This window comes from Microcaecilia unicolor, chromosome 10, assembly GCF_901765095.1.
Source record: "Microcaecilia unicolor chromosome 10, aMicUni1.1, whole genome shotgun sequence".
In the NCBI taxonomy this organism is placed as follows: domain Eukaryota; kingdom Metazoa; phylum Chordata; class Amphibia; order Gymnophiona; family Siphonopidae; genus Microcaecilia; species Microcaecilia unicolor.
This window is the reverse complement of record NC_044040.1, coordinates 147991531-148015352: the sequence shown is the minus strand read 5'-3', so window position 1 is coordinate 148015352 and position 23822 is coordinate 147991531. Positions and strand designations below refer to the sequence as shown.

Below are 23822 nucleotides of genomic sequence, written 5' to 3'. Positions count from 1 at the left end.
AAATGGACAACTAGATCATAAAGCTGTAGCTGCTCAGCCAATACACCAGCATTTGGTGCTTTTACTATTGTGGAACTGTTACACCCTTGATGAAGACATTTCAAAACATGGCCGTGCCGGGTATTTTGGTGATGTAACACAATAAAGACTTTGGAACTATATTTTCATCTAGTGTTCTACTGGATTCTCAGTGCATTTCTTCATCGGGTATGGGTCCTAGTGCTGCCTCAGCAGGGAACCTCCTTTCCAGCAGCCAATGCCAGTACTCCTCATGCTTGCTCAGTTCGAACTGAGCATGCATGAAGAATTCTGGCATTGGTGGCTGGAAAGGCGGCCGTTGATCATTGATTTCTTCTTACTGGGGCAGCTCCAGCCAGCAGATCTCATCAGCTGGTGGGGATTGGGAATCCATACCATCAAAGGTAAAATTATTAACATGGCGGTGAGGCGGGGGGAGTAGAAAGAAAATGCATTCTGCCCCCCAGTCCACCCCTGGGACCCTACAAAAATTGAATCCTGGCTACACCCTATGCCCAAGAGTGAAACTTCCTTTACTTTAGTCAAAATGTAGTCATTTTTCTGCTATCTTCTGTATAACTTCCCAGAATGCTAATACATACAGTATAAAAATAAAGAGGTGAGAGAGCACATGAAATGTCTTTAAAAGCTTTCAAATGGTGCAAGTGTGCAGATTTATTTTAGCACAGTGGTGGTCGATCCAATTTTACCACATTGTATATACGTATTACATTAAGCTCAGATTTACTATTATAAAGTTTGAACAGCATAAGAACATCTCGCTCAGTATCCTGCTTCCAATCCAGATCACAAATATCTGGCAGAATGCCAAAGAACAGCAACATTCAATGCTACTGACATCAATCATCATTCACAAGAAACATCAAGACTAACAGATCTTTTTGTATTTAACATTTTAACAGAATTTTTCTTTTTCCCTAGCAGTGATTGATGTCCCCATTTCTCCTTACACAACTCCTGGAAAGGCAGATACCCTTTGCCACAGGGCTGAAGGGAGTCCTCTGCCATTAGGGGCCATACCGTAGTAGCTGTCATATTCTCTCCTTCTGTAGGCCTAAGCATTCCATCTCTATAAAGTGCCAAAGTCCCAGCTAATTTTGTTGGACATACTCTCCAAACCCACATCCCCTGTACCACAGAGCACTGCAGCGTGAGCTACAATAGCCCCACAAAATGTAGTTTTAATTGACTGCCACCTACCTTTCTCCCTGGACAGGTCCTTGTAAGGATGAGATTACCAGTAGCAATGAAGCAAAATCCAGGCTTTCTTCTTCTTCATCTTCTGCATCAATGGATCTAACCAGCATGGACACATGCGAAGAAGGTCCCGAGACACCTGGAGTTCAGACAGATGAAGAGGAGGGGTCAGCAGATAACAGCATCTTAACAGAAACTGACCAGGAAACCAGGCACTAATAGCATCGCCCTATAGACAGAAACAAATTTCCTGCCTATCTGCTTCATGGAAGTGGTGTGGGACAGCAGGAAAAGGTTTGATGCACGGGTGAGAACAGATGTTGCTGTCAGGCTTCTTTACATTGGCTTTGAGGATAAAAGCTATCATTCTGAAGCCATAAAGGGCCAATGATGGACACTTCTGGTACTGGTAGCAGGGGTAGAGACATCTTTCTCATTGTTTATGAAGAGAGGGAATGAGGTGGGAGCTTAGATACAAGAATACTAATTACTACGATTTTGCTGTTAATCTGCACATTTCTCTTACTTTGAGTGCTACCATTACAGCCTGAGAGCCTGAATGGAAGAAGAAATCGTAGAGAAAAATGGACATTCATGAGGTAGACAAATACTGTACAACTGCCAAGAGCCTGGTGACTGCTGTCAAACAGAGGTGCAGAGTTTCAGTTACCCTAATCATGGCCTCCTCAAAGCAGCTTAGAAATGGGTAGAGTCCAGCAATGGAAGGTACAGGTTGACTGCCTTAAGATAGTTGAAAAAGTCTAAAAATCTATACAAAATATGTATGTTTTCAATATAATTTTGCTTTGGAAAGAATCGCAACAGTTTTTTATAATGGCAGGGGAAGGGGGTGAAGAGAGCAGGCTGACTCATCTCTACAAGGAGAATACTATGATTGGAAGTGGTTGAATGAAATATCCGATTGTGAATGAAATCCTAAGGCTTGGCTAAACCTTCTTTCAAAGGATGTGTAATTTGGAAGCCATACTGTCAGGTTTTTTTTTTCTGAGGTTTTGTTCATAAGTTGTAGAGTAGTGAATTTTTTTTTTTTTTTGTTACATTTGTACCCAGTGCTTTTCCCACTCATGGCAGGCTCAATGCGGCTTACATGGAGCAATGGAGGGTTAAGTGACTTGCCTTAAAGGAGACACTCCAACTTGACCAACTCATAAGTTGATTGAGTTGTCACCTGGAAGTACCATAGTGCTAGGCACTCCAAAAGAAGAAAAAATGGCATTTACCTAGGGCATCCTTCCTCCTACACTAGTAATGCTTTGATGTCCTACAGAGCTCATCCAAGAGTTGTGTGCCATTTCTTCTCTTGTCAAACATTATACTAAACTCTGCTGTTGCTGGATGCTTTCAACAGCTTTCTAGCTCTTAAATTGTACAGGAGTCCTAACAGTACAATATTTTTTCACTAAAAACTTGCCTTCGCATGTGAGATTCTAAGGTACAGTGGTATTTCTTTGTTCACTGATATTTTCTAAAATATAAACAAACACCTATTATTTCCTTAGATATTTTGATTTTAATTTTAAAAAAATATCATTTATTTATGTGATATAAGGTGATCTGTTTGGAAATTGTTACAATTATTAACAAAGTCGATCTTAGAATAAGATTATGGGTCTTTATTTATTAAAAAATTCTTGTTATCACACACTATCTACAAATCTAGGGTCTTAAGATAAATGCAGAGAAGAGAGCATACCCAGCGTCACGAATGCTTTAGTACCCATAACACACTGCTGTCATTGCATCATTATTTATGCAAATTACAAAATGTTAGAATTATTTTCCAGTTAGAAATTTAGGGTCCCTTGAACTAAGGTGCAGTAGGCCTAACATGGGCCTACCACATGCCAAAAGGCCACTACCATGGGATGCACGGGGGGGGGGGGGGGGGTGCCCATGGGTGGAGAGCAGGCGTGCCTGCACTAATTGGGTACCACGGGCACATTACTACCGCACACTACCTGATTAGCATGGGAGTAGTGTGGGAACCCTTACCGCCTCCTAAATAGGTGGCAGTAAGGGCACCTATGGTAATGGTCACATTCTAATGGGAAAATTAGTGTGTGGCCATTTTACCGCCATGCTAAAAGTGGCTGCAGCTTGTGGAAAAGCCATGTGCTGATACCAGTGCTGGCCACTTTTTAGTGTAGCATGGTAAAAGGGCCCCATAATGCTTAATATTCTGGAATCCTAGAGGATATCAAATAACCTGAGTGGGTTAACACATACATAAAAATTATAACAAAAAAAAAATTTTTTTTTTCAGAGATCCAAACATAAAGACAGTATAAGCCCGGCCTTGACACATGTGACACACTGCTCTTGAGCTGCTCTCATTGTTAATTTATATTCATACCTGGAAACTTTTGGGATTAGCTCACATCACCCAAAATTGAGACTTTGAAATATTTACCAAAGAATATTCTTTGAATCTGAAAAATAAAAAATAATCGTATCCTGTTTAAAAAAAACATATCTCAGAAATCCTGTGTATTTTGGGAAAACATATAAAATTCCAATATTTTAGTCTAAAGACTAGTCCCTGTTCTGATGTTTGTTCAACATATTAGCTTCATTACAATATGCATGATACTCATTAGCTCTTTTGGTACATGCAGAGTTGTTCCAGTGATACAACCACCATTTGGAAATGCATAGAGGAAGTACTTTGAGTATTACTTCTGGAGAAATCTGTTCAACTATGGAAAGCAAAATTTACACAAAATTCTCCTCCCATGCAGAATTCTGTATTTCCCCCATAGAATTTGCTGCAAGGCTCAGGGGCCAGCATATTCAGTCATGCAGGCTGGTAAAGGGAGTTGAGTGGCAGTGTCTGCCATTATCACTCAGAAAACAGAGGAGGAGAAGGGCAACCCCATGGCTAGAAGATGGAGGAGGCACAAGTGACAGTGGGAACCCATGCAGCTGGGTTAAATAATGGAGGACTAGAGAGCCAGTAGGTGGTAGGGAAAAGTTGGGGGCCACACAGAGCAAAGAGGTCTTGCTGGGAGTCAGAGAATGAGAGAGCTGGGGGTCTTGCTGGAAGAGGGGACTTGAAATTGATGGGGGGGGATACAGTGAGATAAGGAGAGAACTGGGTGGTGCAGAGAACGTGCTTGGGGAGAGACAAACCTGGGGAAGCAGGGTGGCAGAAAAAGAGGGAGGGAGGAGAGCTAAGCCTGAATTGGTAGAGAGTTTTGAGCATGGTGGGGTAGGTAAAGAGCTAAGGGGACACAAAAAGCTAGAGGGTCAAATCTGAATAGGGAGACTGATAGGAAAGGGGTTGACAAGGGGACAGCGAACAAGTTGAGGACATGTTGAACCTAATGAGAAAGATAGCAGAAGAGTTTCAAGCCTAGGGGAAGGACTGAGCCTTATGATGGGAGAATTTCTGTATCTTCAAGTAATAACTTTTTTTGTATTGCATTTTAAAATGAATAATCACTCAAAGTGGTTATATTGTATTATTTGAACAAATAAGTACACAAAATTCTGCAGGATATTTATTTAGTTTTTGCAAAGAATTCTCCCACTTTTATGTCAGCTGAAACAAATGGCAAGAAGCCAAAAACATCTGCCCACACTTCAGACACTACACTGTCTCCTTATGGCCAGAATCACAAATAGCCCATGTCTATAGGAATCAGTGGGGATAAACAAACCTTGTCAATTTGATCACAAAAATAGTTTTGTGATCATAATGATATGTCAGAGAGTTCTACAGATATAAGGAAAGATTTACATGCATGAAATCATCTTGTCTCCACTGTATGCTACTTCATTCATTTTATAGTTAACACTGAACAAAGAGCACCATTCAGATTTCTGTGCAGCTAGGAACCATTGTACCAGTCTTAGGATACCATGAATTGAAATCATAGGAGCCAGATCTGTGGGTACTAGTGAATGCTGAACACCCCCAATATTGAGCAAGCTCTTTCATCTGTGTCCAGCGAGAAGCAATATGTATTGTGTTTGCACCCCTGATCATTTTGAAATGTTGGCGCCTATGATTGAGATCTTTCAAATATTCAAAGGTGAAAGGAGGGAAGAGATTAGGGTTTTAGTCTGTATAGAATGACTTTTACATCTATGTCTATGACCTGGTAAAGGCCCTTTGAGAGGGGAGAGTTACCTTGGAAACAAGATGCATTTTGTTTACTAGGAACCACATCTACCCATTTCAGAAGGCTTGGTCACTTCCCCACTGACCAGGGATGTGCATGGAAAACATTTTGATCTTATGGAGGAGTAGCTTAGTGCAGTTGCCTTTGATCCTGGCAACCTGGGTTAAATTCCCAATGCACCTCCTTGTGACCTTGGGCAAGTCACTTAACCCTTCATTGCCCCAGGTACAAAAACTTAGATTATGAGCCCTCTAGGGACAGAGAAAGTACCTGCATATAGTGTGTACAGTGCTACATTTGTTCAGTAGCACTATAGAAATGAGGAATAGTAGTTATTTGCTCTTTTCTATTGTTTCGTTTCCTAAGTTATGTTTTCCATTAAAACCAAAGGAGGAAGCAATTGCTCCTATTTGAGACTAATATTGGGTTTTCTATCAAATTTTCATGAAACTTGCAGGCTAGTCCTTCATAAAGAAAAAAGCCCAACCAATACTCCCCACCCCCACACCCTGTACACCCCCCAGCACCCTCATTCACTACATGAAAGGGCTGACTTGATCCCTGGTCCCCCTTGGCACTTCGATTCACCTCAAGGGGTCTGGGGAGCACATAAGAAATTCCTTGCAAAGTACAGCTAAGGATACAAATGAGGCAAGAGCTCATTTGCATCTTGTAGCTACACAAAAATTGGTACTAAGCCATGTACATTTTTGCAGGCTAGCACTTAGGCCCTCAAGAGAGGAGGAAAGCAGAACCAACAGTGACAGAAAGACCTCCAAGGCATCATGAGAGGGGCAAAGTCAGCACCAGCAGTGACTATAACATCCCGAAGCACAAGTCCTGCACCACTACAGGTGTGAGGATGAAAACTGTGGAATACCTGAGGCCTTCTTGTGATTTGGTATGAGAGTGAGGAATTGTATATGTTGTGATGTCAATGAAATCTAGGAAACAAGTGCAATGAAGAGCCAGCACATCCCTTGCCTTCAAAAGAGAGCATTCTTGCAGTTTTCTTGCTATCATGAAGATCAGCTGGTGGAATGGACTGCTGCTTTATTGGATAGAGGTGAATGTTTCTCTATAAAAGTATGATAAATTTGGCTGCACTTATTGCACTGAGTTCTGTAAAGGGAAGAGTATTTGGATTTAGCTCATACCATTTCAGTAGTAGCTCAGGGTAATACAGTAGGTATTTTCCTATTCCCAGAGGGTTTATAATCTAAGGTCCCTGTTTACTAAGGTGCGCTAGCATTTTTAGCACACGCTAAATGCTAGAGACACCCATATATATTCCTATGGGTTTCTCCAGCATTAGTGCACGCTAATTTTTAGCACGTGCTAAAAACTATAGTGTGGCTTAGTAAACAGGGACCTGTTTGTACCTGAGGCAATGGAGAGTTATGTGACCTGCCCAAAATTGCAAGGACCCACAGTGAGCTTTGAACTGGGCTTCCCAGATTCTAAGGCCACTGTTCTAACCACTGAAGCCCAAGAAATCAATCCTGTGAAACAGTAAGTACCTGAATACTGTGAGGAGTTTATTTCAGTTTAATCAATTTGACCACCTTTCATAGGAAAAGACCAAAGTGGTTTACAAAGTTAAAATAAGTTTGTACAAAAATGATTTATATAACAATCCAGTTACATAAAAGAGACACCCTACAACCCAAGGTAATTGAAAAACATGATTGTTTAACAAGAGTGAGAAGGAAAGTACACATTATAAGAACAGTCATCACAAAAACATATAGACATAGCAAGCAGCATTAGGATATTTGCACCAAAGTCTCTATGGTATGAGCTGGTAAGGAAAACTGTAAACATCAACAAGTGAAGAGTCCAGTGTATGTGCTTAATCAAATTTATCAACATGATGTATTTAAAGTTTCAAATCTTCCTTTATTCTCAAACATTCTCTTCTTTTTGTATTTTTATATATATAATAAAAATAAAAAGTTGTTGAGCACTTAGCTATGGCTCGACGGTGGCCAAACCGTTTCACTTTACATGCTTCATCAGGAGCCGTGCATCAACTTTCTTACAATATCCAAAAAGATGATATCACATATTCTTGTGATCACCTACAAGATGAATACACATCAATTACATCTGTGAAAAAGTAACAAATTAGCTGGTGTTCAATCCTTACTTACAAAATCATTAATTTGACTTAGCGTTTCACCTTTAACTAACTGCTTAGATAAACATTACAGTTAACAAACAGTGAAAAAAAGACTGAAAGGAGCAGCTCGCAGAGTAAAAAACTTGCATCAGGCGTGGATGCTGTTTAAAAACACCATCCTGGAGGTTCAGGACAAATATATTCCACGTATTAGAAAAAAGGGAAAAAAGACTAAACGTCAGCCGGCGTGGCTAAACAGTAAGATAAAGGAAATCATTAGAGCCAAAAAACAATCCTTCAGAAAGTGGAGAAGAGAACCAACTGAAAGTAACAGGATAGATCATAAGGAATGCCAAGCCAAATGCAAAGCGGAGATAAGGAGGGCAAAAAAGGACTTTGAGAAGAAATTAGCGTTGGAAGCAAAAATACATAGTAAAAACTTTTTTAGATACATTAAAAGCAGGAAACCGGCCAAAGAGTCGGTTGGGCCGCTGGACGAAAATGGTGTTAAAGGGGCGATCAAGGAGGACAAAGCCGTAGCGGAGAAATTAAATGAATTCTTTGCTTCGGTCTTCACCGAGGAGGATTTGGGGGGGACACCGGTGCCGGAAAGAATATTTGAAGCGGGGGAGTCGGAGAAACTAAACAAATTCTCTGTAACCTTGGAGGATGTAATGGGTCAGTTCAGCAAGCTGAAGAGTAGTAAATCACCGGGACCTGATGGTATTCATCCCAGAGTATTAATAGAACTAAAAAATGAACTTGCGGAGCTACTGTTAGAAATATGCAATCTGTCCCTAAAATTGAGTGTAATACCGGAAGACTGGAGGGTAGCCAATGTTACTCCGATTTTTAAGAAAGGTTCCAGAGGAGATCCGGGAAATTATAGACCGGTGAGTCTGACGTCGGTGCCGGGCAAGATGGTGGAGGCTATTATTAAGAATAAAATTGCAGAGCATATACAAAAACATGGACTGATGAGACAAAGTCAGCACGGATTTAGTGAAGGGAAGTCTTGCCTCACCAATCTAATGCATTTTTTTTGAGGGGGTAAGCAAACATGTGGACAATGGGGAGCCGGTTGATATTGTATATCTGGATTTTCAGAAGGCGTTTGACAAAGTGCCGCACGAAAGACTCCTGAAGAAATTGCAGAGTCATGGAATCGGAGGTAGGGTATTATTATGGATTAAGAACTGGTTGAAAGATAGGAAGCAGAGAGTAGGATTGCGTGGCCAGTATTCTCAGTGGAGGAGGGTAGTTAGTGGGGTCCCGCAGGGGTCTGTGCTGGGTCCGTTGCTTTTTAATGTATTTATAAATGACCTAGAGATGGGAATAACTAGTGAGGTAATTAAATTTGCCGATGACACAAAATTATTCAGGGTCGTCAAGTCGCAGGAGGAATGTGAACGATTACAGGAGGACCTTGCGAGACTGGGAGAATGGGCGTGCAAGTGGCAGATGAAGTTCAATGTTGACAAGTGCAAAGTGATGCATGTGGGTAAGAGGAACCCGAATTATAGCTACGTCTTGCAAGGTTCCGCGTTAGGAGTTACGGATCAAGAAAGGGATCTGGGTGTCGTCGTCGATGATACGCTGAAACCTTCTGCTCAGTGTGCTGCTGCGGCTAGGAAAGCGAATAGAATGTTGGGTGTTATTAGGAAGGGTATGGAGTCCAGGTGTGCGGATGTTATAATGCCGTTGTATCGCTCCATGGTGCGACCGCACCTGGAGTATTGTGTTCAGTACTGGTCTCCGTATCTCAAAAAAGATATAGTAGAATTGGAAAAGGTACAGCGAAGGGCGACGAAAATGATAGTGGGGATGGACGACTTTCCTATGAAGAGAGGCTGAGAAGGCTAGGGCTTTTCAGCTTGGAGAAGAGACGGCTGAGGGGAGATATGATAGAAGTGTATAAAATAATGAGTGGAATGGATCGGGTGGATGTGAAGCGACTGTTCACGCTATCCAAAAATACTAGGACTAGAGGGCATGAGTTGAAGCTACAGTGTGGTAAATTTAAAACGAATCGGAGAAAATTTTTCTTCACCCAACGTGTAATTAGACTCTGGAATTCATTGCCGGAGAACGTGGTACGGGCGGTTAGCTTGACGGAGTTTAAAAAGGGGTTAGATAGATTCCTAAAGGACAAGTCCATAGACCGCTATTAAATGGACTTGGAAAAATTCCGCATTTTTAGGTATAACTTGTCTGGAATGTTTTTACGTTTGGGGAGCGTGCCAGGTGCCCTTGACCTGGATTGGCCACTGTCGGTGACAGGATGCTGGGCTAGATGGACCTTTGGTCTTTCCCAGTATGGCACTACTTATGTACTTATTGGTTCAATGTACTTCCAAGGCAACTTCCAATGTGATATTTTTAACTCTGTCATGCTACCAATTTTGTATGAACAAAAGGCTAAACGTTCTAATCAAAGTAACAAAAACTCTGTTAACAGTTATGAGCTTACTCACATAAATGCTGCTCAAATTCAAAAACATTCTTTTTCGAACATTAACATTTCTTTTACAATATACTCACATTGCATCTTGTCTAACCCCAGTTTTTCAATGCAGCATTCTTAACTGTTAAGCAGATTAGTATATGGTTACACAGCCTATTTTTTTCTGCTTAAAACTTACTATCAATTATCTATCATCCAATGAAAAGGTCACCTTTCTTAACCAATCACTTCACTGCATTATTTTAAATTACCAATCAGTGGTTAATACAAACATGACACAATCTTCATCATAAGTCAATTGCTCCAATCTGATACAATTCTAGATCATTACTCAATTCAACTATATGGAGCATTACCCCAACATTTCTTTGATTATCGTTATGCCCAGTCTTCCAATTTCCTTAGGTCTTCCTGCAATTTTTCATAGTCCGTATGTATTCTAAAAACCTTGAATATTTTTGTGTCATCTGCAAATTTAATTACCTCACTAGTTATTCCCATCAAACATATAAATGGCAAGAGGCGTACTCACTCGCAAATGCGCAGTAGAGACCCTCTCTGTCCCACCCCCGCGTCAATACATGATGACGGGGGCGTGATAGAGAGGGAACCTGCGCACCTGCGAGTGAGGGAACTGCTGTCGCCACCGCTCCCCACACCCACCCGGAGTCGCCGCCGCAACCCACCCTCCACCCCGCCCGGGTACCTGACTTCACTATTCAAACCGCCAGAATGCAGCACACAGCTCATCTGAGCTGCCGTTGGCCTTCCTTACCTGCCTGTGTCCCGCCCTCGCCGACGTTACGTCACACGAGGGCAGAACACACGCAGAGAAGAAGGAAGGCCGGGGTGGCGGAGGGGACTCCAGGGGTGGGGGGGACGGCGGCGACCTATCCTGGGGGGGCCTTTCAACCCCCCCCCCCCCCTTCCTTTACTAGCCCGTTTTTACGGGCTCAACGGCTAGTGTCTAGATAATTTATAAATATGTTAAAAAGCAGCTGTTCCAGCTCAGACCCCTGGGGAACCCCACTATCTACTCTTCTCCATTGAGAATACTGACCATTTAACCCTACTCTCTGTTTTCTATCTTTTAACCAGATTTTAATCGACAATAGGACATTGCCTTCTATCCCATGACTTTCTAATTTCCTCAGGAGTCTTTCATGAGATACTTTGTCAAATGCCTTTTGAAAATCTAGATACACAATATCAACTGGCTCACCTTTATCTACATGCTTATTTACCCCTTCAAAGAAATGTAGTAGATTGGTGAGGCAAGATTTTCCTTGACTAAATCCATGTTGGCTTTGTCCCATTAATCCATGCTTATGTATATGCTCTGTAATTTGTTCTTTTTAATAGTCTCTTCCATTTTGTCCTGCACCAATGTCAGGCTCACCAGTCTATAAATTTCCAGGATTGCCTCTGGAACCCTTTTTAAAAATTGGCTTTATATTGGCCACCCTCCAATCTTCCTGTACCATGCTTGATTTTAAAGATGAATTACACATTGCTAACAATAGTTCTGCAAGTTATTTTTTCAACTCTATCAGTACTCTGGGATGTACACCATCTGGTCCAGGCAATTTTCTGCTCTTCAATTGCTCCATTACATCTTCCATGTTTACAGAGATTTGTTTCAGTTTCTCGGACTCATCAGCATTGAATACCATTTCTAGCACCAGTACTCCTCCCACATCTTCCTTGGTGAAGACTGAAGCAAATAATTCATTTAATCTCTCCGCCATGGCCTTGTCTTCCCTGATTGCCCCTTTTATCCCTCAGTCATATAGCTGTCCAACTGATTCTTTTGCTGGTTTAATATACCTAAAAAAGTTCTTATTCTATGTTTTTGCCTCCAATGCAATCTTCTTTTCAAAGTCTCTCTTTGTGTTCCTTATCAGCACTTTGCATTTGACTTGCCATTCCTTATGCTGTTTCCTATTACTTTCAGTCAGATCCTTCTTCCATTTTCTGAAGGATTTTCTTCTAGCTCTAATAGCTTCCTTCACCTCACTTTTTAACCATGCGGGCAAGAAGACTAAGTCATCATCGTCACGCAGGTCCCACAGTACATTCTTGATGAGTATATAGTGTGCTATAAAGTTCTTGCACTTCCACCTGCCTTATTTTTATTTATAAAATTGTACATACCATGTTCCCAAGCCAAACTCGGGAGTGGAGGAGCAGCTAAATCTTGTTTCCAAGTTTATTCCCATTTAATACCCTTCTTCCCCTTCTTTCTTCCCCTAGCCACTGTTTTGCCAGGTGATGCCCCACTCCTCTCATGCTTACCCTCCCCCAGCCATCCCTTCTCTTGTGCTCTCTTATTTATCCCTACTATCCCCCTTCACTCTTCTCACCACCATCTCTCTCACTCTTCCCAAGTCCATTCTCCTCTCAGACTCACTCCTTTACCTCTTTTCTCACTCCTGTTCTCCTCTGTTGCCCTAGTCTCTCATGTCCTATTGCCTTCCAAACTTCCCTCTCTGTGTCTTATTCTCTCTTCTCATTTTGACCCTGCTCTGCACGCTCTTCTCTTTGCTGCCAGCCATCTTTCTGATTTTTTTTGTTCTGTTTTTTTCTCCTTTTGGGGGAGGGGTTGCTGAGTCCAGTGCAAAATAACCCCATTAAATTAAATTGGGGGGAGGGGGAGTAGAGTCTAATAGTAAACCCATAGTAATGATAGTGAGTGAGGCTGAGGGGTCAGCACCGTCATACACAAGGCACAGGTAAGGAGCAGAGAAAGTGCAAAATAGCTCCCCCAACATGTTGATAAACCCCTTCTCTGTTGCTAGCAGTACACAACTTACTGCGCTCACAACCTTTCTGTTTTGCAGCTGGTGCAAGCCTAGTTCAAAATCACAGTTGGTACAGTAAATATCTCATTAAAAGAGCCTCCTGCTACTAGTATAATAATATGGTACAGTGTGATGCTATATTTTGGTTTTACATTGCAACATTTAAATGGTAGGGAGGTTTTATAGCTGCAGAACGGAAGGTAAATTGCTTTTGACTACAGATGGTAGACAGGACACATAAGAACACAGGAGGATGGTGGACATGGTGAGAGAAAAAATATCAAATGGAAAGAAGACACTGCATAAAACAGACGACACTGGGACCAAAGCAAATAGATCAGACAACAAAGGTAGAAAAAAGTATTTTATTCAGAATTTATTAACTGGAATATGTCTGCTTTTGGAAATGTGCATCTGTGATATTTTGCATGTAAGTTTCAATGTTTCTGGTATTGTTGCATGCTGAGTCTGACTTCTTGAGGTAACTTGAGGTAACTTCTTGAGGTAACTTGAGGTAATCCAAACCAGAACATCACACAGAAAAAAATCAAACCCATGGTTCACCGAAGAGCTGAAAAAGCTTAAAACACAAGTCAGGAAACTAGAACGGGCATGGAACAAAAAAAGAGATGAACAAACACTAAATGCCTGGAAACTACTTCGGAGGAAATACAAATATACCATAAAATAGACTAAAAGACTACACTACAAGACAATAATAGGACCAAACTACAAAGACACACACAAACTCTTCTACCTCGTCAACAAACTATTAGACACCACACCAGTCACAAACAACAGCAAAGATATACCAGACGTTGACAACCTTGCGAAATACTTCAAGGAGAAAATAATAAAATTAAGACTCCAAATACCTGCCAGCCCTATTGAATACGCCACACTCCTAGATTGTCTAGACCCAGAAGACGGAATATACCCAGCAGACAGAACCTGGACCGAATTCGAACTACTATCAGAAGACCTCATCTCTGAAACACTTAGAAGATATGCCAAATCCCACTGCAAACTAGACATATGCCCAAATAACCTCATGAAATCAGCTCCTCAACAATTCATAATAGACCTAACAAACCAAGTAAACTTCATGCTACAAAATGGACTTTTCCTAAAAGAAAAAGGAAAACTTTTACTCACCCCTATACCCAAAGACACAAAGAAAAGCGCAAGGGAAATAACCAACTACAGACCAGTAGCATCCATACCACTAATAACCAAAATAACCGAAGGAATGGTAACTAAACAACTCACTAACTATTTAAACAAATACTCAATACTACATGATGCCCAATCAGGATTCCGATCGAATCACAGCACGGAAACAGTATTAATTACCCTCATGACTAAATTCAAACAAATGACTGCAACCGGCAACAATATACTCCTCCTACAATTTGACATGTCTAGTGCCTTCGACATGGTAGACCACGGAATCCTATTACACATACTTGAATATTTTGGCATGGGAGGAAATGTCCTAAACTGGTTCAAGGGGTTCCTAACCCAACGTTCATACCAAGTCACATCAAATTCAGCCACATCTGCCGCATGGACACCTGAATGTGGGGTACCACAAGGATCACCTCTCTCACCAACCATCTTCAACCTAATGATGACCCCCCTTGGCAAAACTCCTATCAAACCATAACCTCAACCCATATATCTACGCCGATGATGTAACAATATACATCCCTTTCAAACAAGACATCAAAGAAATCTTCAATGAAATCAACCAAAGTCTACGCATCATGAACACCTGGGCAGATGCATTTCGTTTGAAACTAAATGCAGAAAAAACTCAATGCCTGATACTTACCTCCCAATACAACACGAATGAATTTACCGCCATAAATACACCTAATCTAAGCCTTCCAATCTCAGAAACGTTAAAAATCCTTGGAGTTACTATCGACCGACACCTAACACTCGAAACCCATGCAAACAACACAACCAAAAAGATGTTCTACTGCATGTGGAAACTGAAAAGAATAAGACCATTCTTCCCAAGATCCGTCTTCCGCAGCCTAGTACAATCCCTTGTACTCAGCCATCTGGACTACTGCAACTCACTGTACGCAGGCTGCAAAGAGCAAATCTTGAGGAAACTTCAAACAGCCCAGAATACAGCAGCCAGACTCATCTTCGGAATTCCAAAATATGAAAGTGCAAAACCCTTACGAGAGAAGCTACACTGGCTCCCACTCAAGGAACGCATTACTTTCAAAGTATGCACATTAGTCCACAAAATCATTCACGGCGAAGCCCCAGCCTACATGTCTGAGTTAATCGACTTACCACCCAGAAACGCTAAAAGATCATCCCGAACTTTCCTCAACCTCCACTTCCCTAACTGCAAGGGCCTGAAATACAAGACGCTGCATCATCAACCTTTACTTACATGAGCACGCAGTTCTGGAACAAACTGCCGCGGAACCTGAAAACGATCTACGAACAAACCAACTTCCGTAAATCACTGAAGACACATCTTTTTGATAAAATTTACGGAAAGAACCAAAACACATAAAGCCCACACTCACTGTTCAGTAATACATCAATACATCCACTTATGAATTCTCAACCCCTAATCTCACCACACCCATACTTCTACTCACAGAAAAATGTATACCACATGCTTCATATAGCGCCCCTTAATTTCCCGTTGTCTCCTTCCAATGTCTCATTGTTCTTATCAATTGATTTATTCCTTAACGATTTTGATTTTGTCTCGTTTAACTCTTCACAATGTAATCCATAACCTGAATTGTAACAAATTGTATTTTCATTATTCATAATGTATTGTAAGCCACACTGAACCCGCAAAAAGGTGGGAAAATGTGGGATACAAATGCAATAAATAATAATAAATAATAAAATAATAATAATAATAATAACTTTCCAGTTCAGTATTTTGCCTTCATATTTTTTGCTTTCTAGTTCCTCGTGTCATGTCTGTTGTGTCATGTGTTTTTCATGTGTGATCAAGGTGCAGTATTCTGCTAGTGTGTAGTATTTGCAGCCCGTTTTGTTTTGCATTTTGCAGTGGAGAGATTGTGGGATAATGTAATTACATTTAAAAATATCAATTTTTCCATTAAGTATGTATGTGGTTATACTGATGCAGGGCAGCTGTTGAGCAGACTACTTAGAAATCCATCAAGTGAATTCTAAGGCATTATTTTGTAGGATCCCAAGAGACACTACTCATACTTATATAGGCAGTGCGTGCCCACCCATATTAGCTCTGGGCCCACCCAAAATCTCAGGTCTGGCTACGCCACTGCTCCAGAGCTGATATCAAATCTGATCAAATTATAATCACTGTTATCAAGCGGCCCCAGCACCATTACATCCTGCACCAGATCATGCACTCCACTAAGGACTAGGTCTAGAATGTTTTCCCCTCCTATTGGTTCCTGAACCAGCTGCTCCATAAAGCAGTCTTTGCCATAATCGGTTCATCAAGAAGCCCATGGCTGAGAGACTGGTTAAAACAAAACACCTTAACCATTGTGACTACAGTGGGTCTCCAGCCCACAGTACAGTGTCTGCCAACCTTTTTTAGTGTGTGTGTGTATTAGGACATGCCCACAGCACCAGGTATATCACCTTCCCAAAAACCCTAAGTTGCTTGGTTCTTTGCGTGGTTTCAGATCATAGTACAGGTTGATACTGCCCTAGTTTATCAACTCTTAATACAAAATGTTTCATCTAGAGGAGTTAACATAGCTAATGAGATCATCATTTGATTGAATCTGTAACAAAGTCAGAGCTAAGACAGGACACAATGGCCCTGTGCTAGAAAGACAAATTGGTTACAAAATTTTAAAAGAGGAAACACAAAATATAAAGATATCGGAAATGTACATTTTCCAAAGCTGACAGGGAAAGAAAAGGACTTCCCATTACAATCCTGAGGGAAATAGAAGAAATAGCAGCAAAATATGTTGTATATATTCTGCCTGTTCAGGTAGGATCCATAACACTACACACTGATTCATGCCTATTTCCCTGGAACACTGTGTCTCTACTGTGGCAATCAATACTCCCATGAATTTTGGGTTGTTTTATAGGGCTTCTGGTTGTAGAACCTATTTCCAACCATGGTGCCTGGTAATGGAGAGATTTAGGGCTAGGTTTACTAAGCAAACTGAGGCAAGCGCAGACTCAGATGTTGTTACGCTCTGCTACACTTCTCCAGGATGAGTTGGTTTCTGTTTCCTAACCTAGCAGCCGTCATCCGGGTTGGATCATGGACAGCAGCCATCTTGGCTAGCTCAGGAGGGGGCAGCCATCTTGGAGTAACGAGGTCAGGAAGGAAGCCCATATTTGGATGTAGGCACCTCTGCTGATGGGGGCAGCCATCTTGGAACAGCTGCTCATGGTTGAGCCTAATTCCTGCTCTATTTAAAGCCCTGTTTCCAGTCCTTCCATGCTTCGGCTTCTATTCGCTTAGAGGTTGTGGTCTTCATCTGTTCCAGTGTTTTCCTGTGTTCCTGACCTTGGATTGTTTACTGACCACGCATTGTGTTGCTGCCTGCCCAGACTTTCGGATTGCTCTCTGTTTTGCTGCTTCACTGACTCTTTGCTCCTGGACTGTGTCTGCCTGCCTGCCAGCCTGGTCAGCAGTTGTGCAACCCCGCCGGTTCCAGAAGTCCTGGTGGCCGCCTGCACCTGGGGGCTCAACTCCCAGGGAATGGTGGTCGCTCCCCAGGTGAAGCTAGGGGTTGTCTGGCTGCCTGATCGAGTGCGGTGCCACTTCATCTTCACCGTGCTCAGTCAGGGCACAAGGGCTCACATTCACCAGGTCATAACAGATGTCTTATGATAACTATTTTGCTGAGTCTGAGAGAAACCGCTTCTAAGCCTCCGAGGAGGAACCTGAGAACTTCTCAGAGGAGAGGTCTTTAGGTATACCCTCTGATCCCTTTCCTCCATAGGAGAGAAGGAAGTTTCCTTCAGAGAAGCTCTCCTATTTTGGCTTTTTAAAGGAAATGGCCACAGCCATTCCATTTCAGTTGGAATTGGAGGATGAGATTAGGGCTGAGTTATTGACAGTCCTGAACTATGATTCTCCGCCACTTCCTGTACACACTGTCCTGCAGGATATGTAGATGAGAAACTGGGAGACCCCTCTCTCTGTGTAGGTCATACCAAAGAAGGCGGACTCCATATACAGAGTCCAAAAGGCTCCTAGATTAAAAAAGCCTCAGTTACCCCACCACTCAATGGTAGTCATATCTGTCCTCATAAGGGACAAGAGGTTTCGCACTCATGCCTCAACTCCCATGGGTAGAGAGGCTCATACTCTGGATTCCTTTGGGAGGAAGTTGTTTCAGGCATTGATGCTCATTTCCTATAGCCAGACCTATCAGCTCTACACAAGCCTGTACTTGAAGTCCCTGATGGACAATGTGCTCGTGTTTATGGACACTGTCCCACCGGAGCAGGTCACAGAGCTTCGCAAGTTAGCCAGTAAGCAGGCGTGTAGAAAATATCTGGCTAGGGACACTTTTGATTCTTTTGATGTGGCGTCCCAGCTCTCTGACTTAAGTGTGGGAATGCGCAGACTTTCATGGCTGCATATATTTCTGACCTGGAACCTGTAGTTCAGGAGAGATTAGTGGACTTCCCTTGCTATGGAGACAGTCTTTTTGGGGACAAGGTAGAGGAGGTCATGAACCTCATCAAAAAACATACTGATACCATTAAGTCCCTCTTTCAGCCTCCTGCACTCTCCACCTCTCAGAGGTTTTCTAGAGGATAAAGCAGGAGCACCTACTACTTTCATAGGCACAGGTACACCCCTTCTTCTTGTCCTCAGCTATACCCCTTCTTCTCATCTTCAACAACAGACCCAGGCCCAATGCTCCCATCCTCAGCGGCAGCACACCCGGAAACCCCAGCAACCTCCCCAGTTGATGAAAGGGACCGGCTTTTGACTAGCTCCCAGATAACCTTCTGGTAGGCAGCAGGCTGAATTTTTTTCCATGCAAGGTGGACCCCTTGTAACTTCGCCAATAGGGCCTATGTCAGGAGTCTGCTTTTCTCAATTTTATTTTCTCAGTCAGAAAACAAAACAGTCTCCTATTAGTAAAAACACCAATCTTCTGACACTAATTGTCAATGACAAATGAACAATGTGTCTAACACAGCAAATATGAATAGCACATCAAAACATAACATAGTAGATGATGGCAGATAAAGACCTGTATAGTCCATCCACTCTGACCAACTAGATAAACTCCAACTAGATAAACTCATTACATGTGGTAAGATGTGATACTTCATATGTATACCTGATCTTGATTTGTTCTTGCCATTTTCAGGGCACAGACCGTAGATGTCTGCCCAGCACTGTCCTTGTTCTAAATTTCTGAAGTTGTCAAAGCCCTGAAAAGCTCCACTGCAACCCATTCAAATCTTCAGCCATTATCAGTGCAGAAACCATAGAAGTCTTGCCCACCACTAGCTTTGCTTCCCAATTAGCAGTGTTGCTACCTAATCCCCACTAAGCTTCTTTGGATCCATTCCTTCCAAACAGTATTCCTTTATGTTTATCCCACGCCTTTTTGAATTCCTTTACCGTTTGCACCTCCACCACCTCTTGTGGAAGGGCATTCCAGGTACCTACCACCTTCTCAGTGAAAAAAATACTTCCTGACATTATTCCTGAGTGGTTCCCCTTTCAACCTCAATTCATGACCTCTAGTTCTACCACTATACTGTCTCTGAAAAATGTTTGTGTATTTATACCTTTCAAATACTTAAATGTCTGTATCATATCACCCCTGTTTCTCCTTTCCTCCAGGGTATACAAGTTCAGGTCAGCAAGTCTCTCCTCATATGTCTTGCTACGCAAACCCCATACCATTTTTGTCACTTTTCTCTGAATTGCTTCAAATCTTTTTACATCCTTACCAAGATTCAGCCTCCAAAACTGAACACAATACTCCAAGTGGGGCCTCACCAACAACTTGTACAGGGGCTTCAATACATCCTTTCTTCTGCTGGTTATACCCCTTCTCTATGCAGCCTTGCATCCTTCTGGCTGCAGCCACCACCTTGTTGCATTGTTTCATCACCTCGAGATCCACGGACACCATCACCCCCAGGTCCCTCTCCTGAACAAAGTTTACCAATCTCTCTCTTCCTATCTGGTACATTTCTTTTGGATTTGTGCACCCCAAGTGCATCACTCTGAACTTCTTCACATTAAATTTTAACTACCTGACCCTTGGCCATTCTTCCAACGTTTGGAGATCCCTTCTTATGGTTTCTACTCCCTTAAGGGTATCCACTCTATTGGCTATCTTCGTGTCATCCTCAAAAAGGCAAACTTTTCCTTCTAAACCTCCAGCAATGTCTCGCACAAATCTATATATATAAAAGGCACCACCAACGTTCTAATGAAGCCTCACTTCCATTTTGCATGGTGGTGTAGATATCCGGTTTCACAAATCACAGGCAGGAGTAAGGAGTAGGGAAACATAGCCAGCAAGCTGCAATCTGCTCCCCTCCCCCCCCCCCCCTGCTGTATTGTCAGGGCATGGCTGAGGATCTCAACGCACAAGCTCCAATCTGCTGCTCTCCTGCTGACTGTGTTGCTGGGCCTGCTCCCCTCCCCCCTCCCTCCCTCTTCCCCTCCCCCCTGCTTCCTCTCACTTGCAGTGTCAGAGAAAATGAGTGCAGGGAAGGTCAACCACTCCCTCCCTTTACATTTAAAGTAACACCAGGGACTTGCATCTCTGCCTTTCCCTTCGCCACACACACACACAACACCTGATGCTGATTTTGAAGATTTTGGACCACCATGCCGCCTCTGTGGATGGAGACAGTTGCTGGCCGCACGGAGAGGGGGGAGCAGCGGCGGCGACTTGGTGAGGGCGAGGGAGACAGTGGCAGCGCAGACTTCGGGGGGGGGGAAGCGGTGCTAGCATCTGTTTCATTCCTCTCTGAAACGGGCCTTTCACACTAGTACATTAATATTAAACAGAACAAATATATAAATATTAAACAAAATTGGCCCCAGCACTCATCCCTGAGGCACTCCAATATTTACTTTCCTTTCTTCCGAATGGATTCCATTTATCACCACCCTCTTTCACCTGTTGGTCAACCAAATTGCTCTCCCACCAAAGGTAGGACATAAGAATTTATTGGAATACAGAACTACTAAAATACAGAAATGAATTGCTGGAGAGATTTTTTTTAATCTTTAATATATTTATTAATTTTCAATTTAAATCTCATTACAAATTTGAATAGCAAAGTGATACAAGTAAACTTATAATACATAAAGGAAATACAATCAAACAATATCATCACAGTCCTCACTAAGAACTGAAATATCAAAAAAGGGGATCCAAATAAGAAAAAAGGAGATATATAAAGGAATTATACAAATCATAATTACGGAAATCGCCTGGTTCCCTCAATCTAATCTCATAGGCCCTATCTCAATATCCTGCAGCTCCCACGTAAATACATTAAGACATCTCTGAAACCACACTTACATTTGTAAACCTCTTCTTACTTTCAATAAAATTCTTAAATTGTGGAACATTAAAAATAATGCATCTATTATTCTCACAGATAACAATACATTTGCATGAAAATCAAATAAATACCTGCATACCCAAGTTGTGAGCCTCCTGGGCAGCAGAAAGAAATTTCTTACGTTTCTCTGGTGTAGTTCTACACAAATCAGGAAAAACCCACAATTCTGATCTAGAAACAATGCTGTTCAATAATGGCAGTACAAAGTAAATATTCTATCTTTATCCTGTTCAAAAACAAATGCTACTACCAATGTAGCTCTATTAGTCTCTTCATCTCCAGATCTCTCCAGAATGGCTGACATATCGAGACTATCCTCTGCGGTGTTAACTCTTTCAGGTCCCTCTTGCCCTGATCTCATAGGCAAGAAATAACATCTAGCAACAGGAGGGATTAAGTCCAGAGGAATCTTCAAAATATCCATTAAATTCATTTTCAAGGTGTCCCTAGGTAACTTGAGAGGCACCTTGGGAAAATTCACAAATCTCAAATTCAGATTCCTTAATTTATTCTCTATAATCTCAATCTTTCAATTAGAAATGTGTCTATCCTGAATAAAAGAGTTAGTTAAATCCACCTGTTATTTCAATGACTGTTCAACCTTCTCCACTCTCCCAGTCAGGGTTCCAGCTCCAACTCTCGCCTCATGTTGTGATGTACCCATTTCCAACTTATTTGAAATTGCAGCAAGATTCAAGAAATTTTGCGAGGCTGAGGTTTCCAAATGAACCAACATGGTCCAAATAGTCTCAAGCGTAGTCACAGGGGATTTGACCGGAGTAGGTTTAGGGGTAAAACCCTCCAAGTGGGTCCCCAATTGCCAGTCCTATAAAACAGGATTTGCTGATAGTAACTGCTGACCTAACTACTGGTTATAACCTGCAGATGTAGGACCCCCACTCTTACCGCACTCTTAAGAGCCTAAAGCTCCCTGTGAGGCTTCTAATTCCATGCAGGGGATACCACCTTTAGGATCCCCTCTGAACGATGCTGCACTTCTTCGCACTTCGGTGGTCAGCACTTCACCCCATAGCCTCTCTGCTTTGATAGTTGGTGGGGGATCCTTGTGTCTGAGCTCAAAGAGCATTCTAGGACAAGCTGTTGAGCCAAGGCCTCCTTACCCAGTGGCTCATTGGCTGGAGACGACATACAATCTGAGGGAGCTATGAAAGATATAATCAAAGACTGTGAAGCTGCAAGAGAACCAAGAGGTTTTGAGGGGTGGTTCTTGAGTTTCCTTTGTCGCTTTGGGGCCATCTTCAAGGCAAAAAGGTCAGTAGGCAACTAACAGGAACGATATTTGCAGCGTCAGCCCTGCACAGCTTACATGGTACTCCAGGCAGCAGCCATCTTGGATCCTCCTGGAGAGATTTTTGTATATACCTTTGCTAAAGTTACTATTTTGTTTGCCACATGTTGTTTGCCTACCACTGTTATAATTATAAGTGACTTTAAAGATATTAGTAAATTTCGGCTCAGAACACCAACATTGGAGTTGACTGAGTTATTGAAAGTGGAGTTATAAAAGTCTGAACTGCTGTGAACATACACAGCAGCTGTGTCAGGAACTCAGGGGTCACAGAGGTTAGGATATAACCAGCTGCTGTACCCAGTTAAAACTCAAAGGTACAAAAGAAAAGCAGAAATAAAGATTAATCTAACTCGGTGTTAATTTAGTTTACCTGGGGTCTGGGGGAGGGTTGTCTTCAGGCTTCCAGTGGTAATTGTTGGCCAGTGTTTTCTTCTTTTGTGGCTCTGGTGCTCAGAGTCCCCAGAGCAGAGCTGTGTCTTTTGTGGCTTACCGCGATGCTGCACAGCTGGGTTGTGCTGTTTCCCAGCCAGGTAAGGTGACTCGTGGCCTGGAATAAGGGTTTGTTTGTTTGTTTGTTTGTTTGTTTTTTTTTGGGGGGGGGATTTATATGTTTTTTGTGTCAGGTGTTCTGGCTCATAAGGGGTTAATTTATTTTGAGTTTTATTTGTAGTTATGGGTTCCTGAGTACCTCTTTAGGTGAATTAGTGGGGGTGGGTTTTTAAAAAGTATATTTTAAGTGGTTGCAGTGTAACAAGAAATGATTTATATTTGGGGATATTGCTCCATAGCACTAGCTAATATTTATAAGTTTTAAGATATATATTGAATAATTCTCCACCAGTTGCCCTTTAAGGCAACAAGATTCACGATTGCAATGAATGAAAGGAATTAAGTATATTTATTGGAGTACATTAACCTGCATTACCAGGTTTAAGAACATATGTAAAGACAGACCATATATTTAGCTTCAAAAGGAGTTTATACAATTGCAGCAAGAGGTAAGAGTCTTACAGAGAATCTGTGCTTAAAGTAAGGTAGAAGGTTTTTAAATCAAAGGTTTTTAACTTACAGAAAAGTCTTTGTTATAAGAGCTGAGTGATGAGCCGCATGGTTACAGGAGAGGTCTTCATGAGCTGCAGGTCCCCAGAGCAGCAGATCCCAAAGCAGC

The 23822-nt window shown here is 42.0% G+C and overlaps 1 protein-coding gene across 1 annotated transcript in view; it reads left to right on the top strand.

Annotated features, from left to right (window-relative positions):
- Positions 1–3220, top strand: part of LOC115479205 (dysbindin domain-containing protein 2-like) — a 73113-nt gene extending 69893 nt beyond the window's left edge. The window contains exon 4 of the mRNA XM_030217028.1: positions 1256–3220. Coding sequence (XP_030072888.1) covers positions 1256–1455 — 200 coding nt within the window. The 3' untranslated portion in view covers positions 1456–3220. The remainder of the gene's footprint in view (positions 1–1255) is intronic.
- The last annotated feature ends 20602 nt before the right edge of the window (positions 3221–23822 follow it).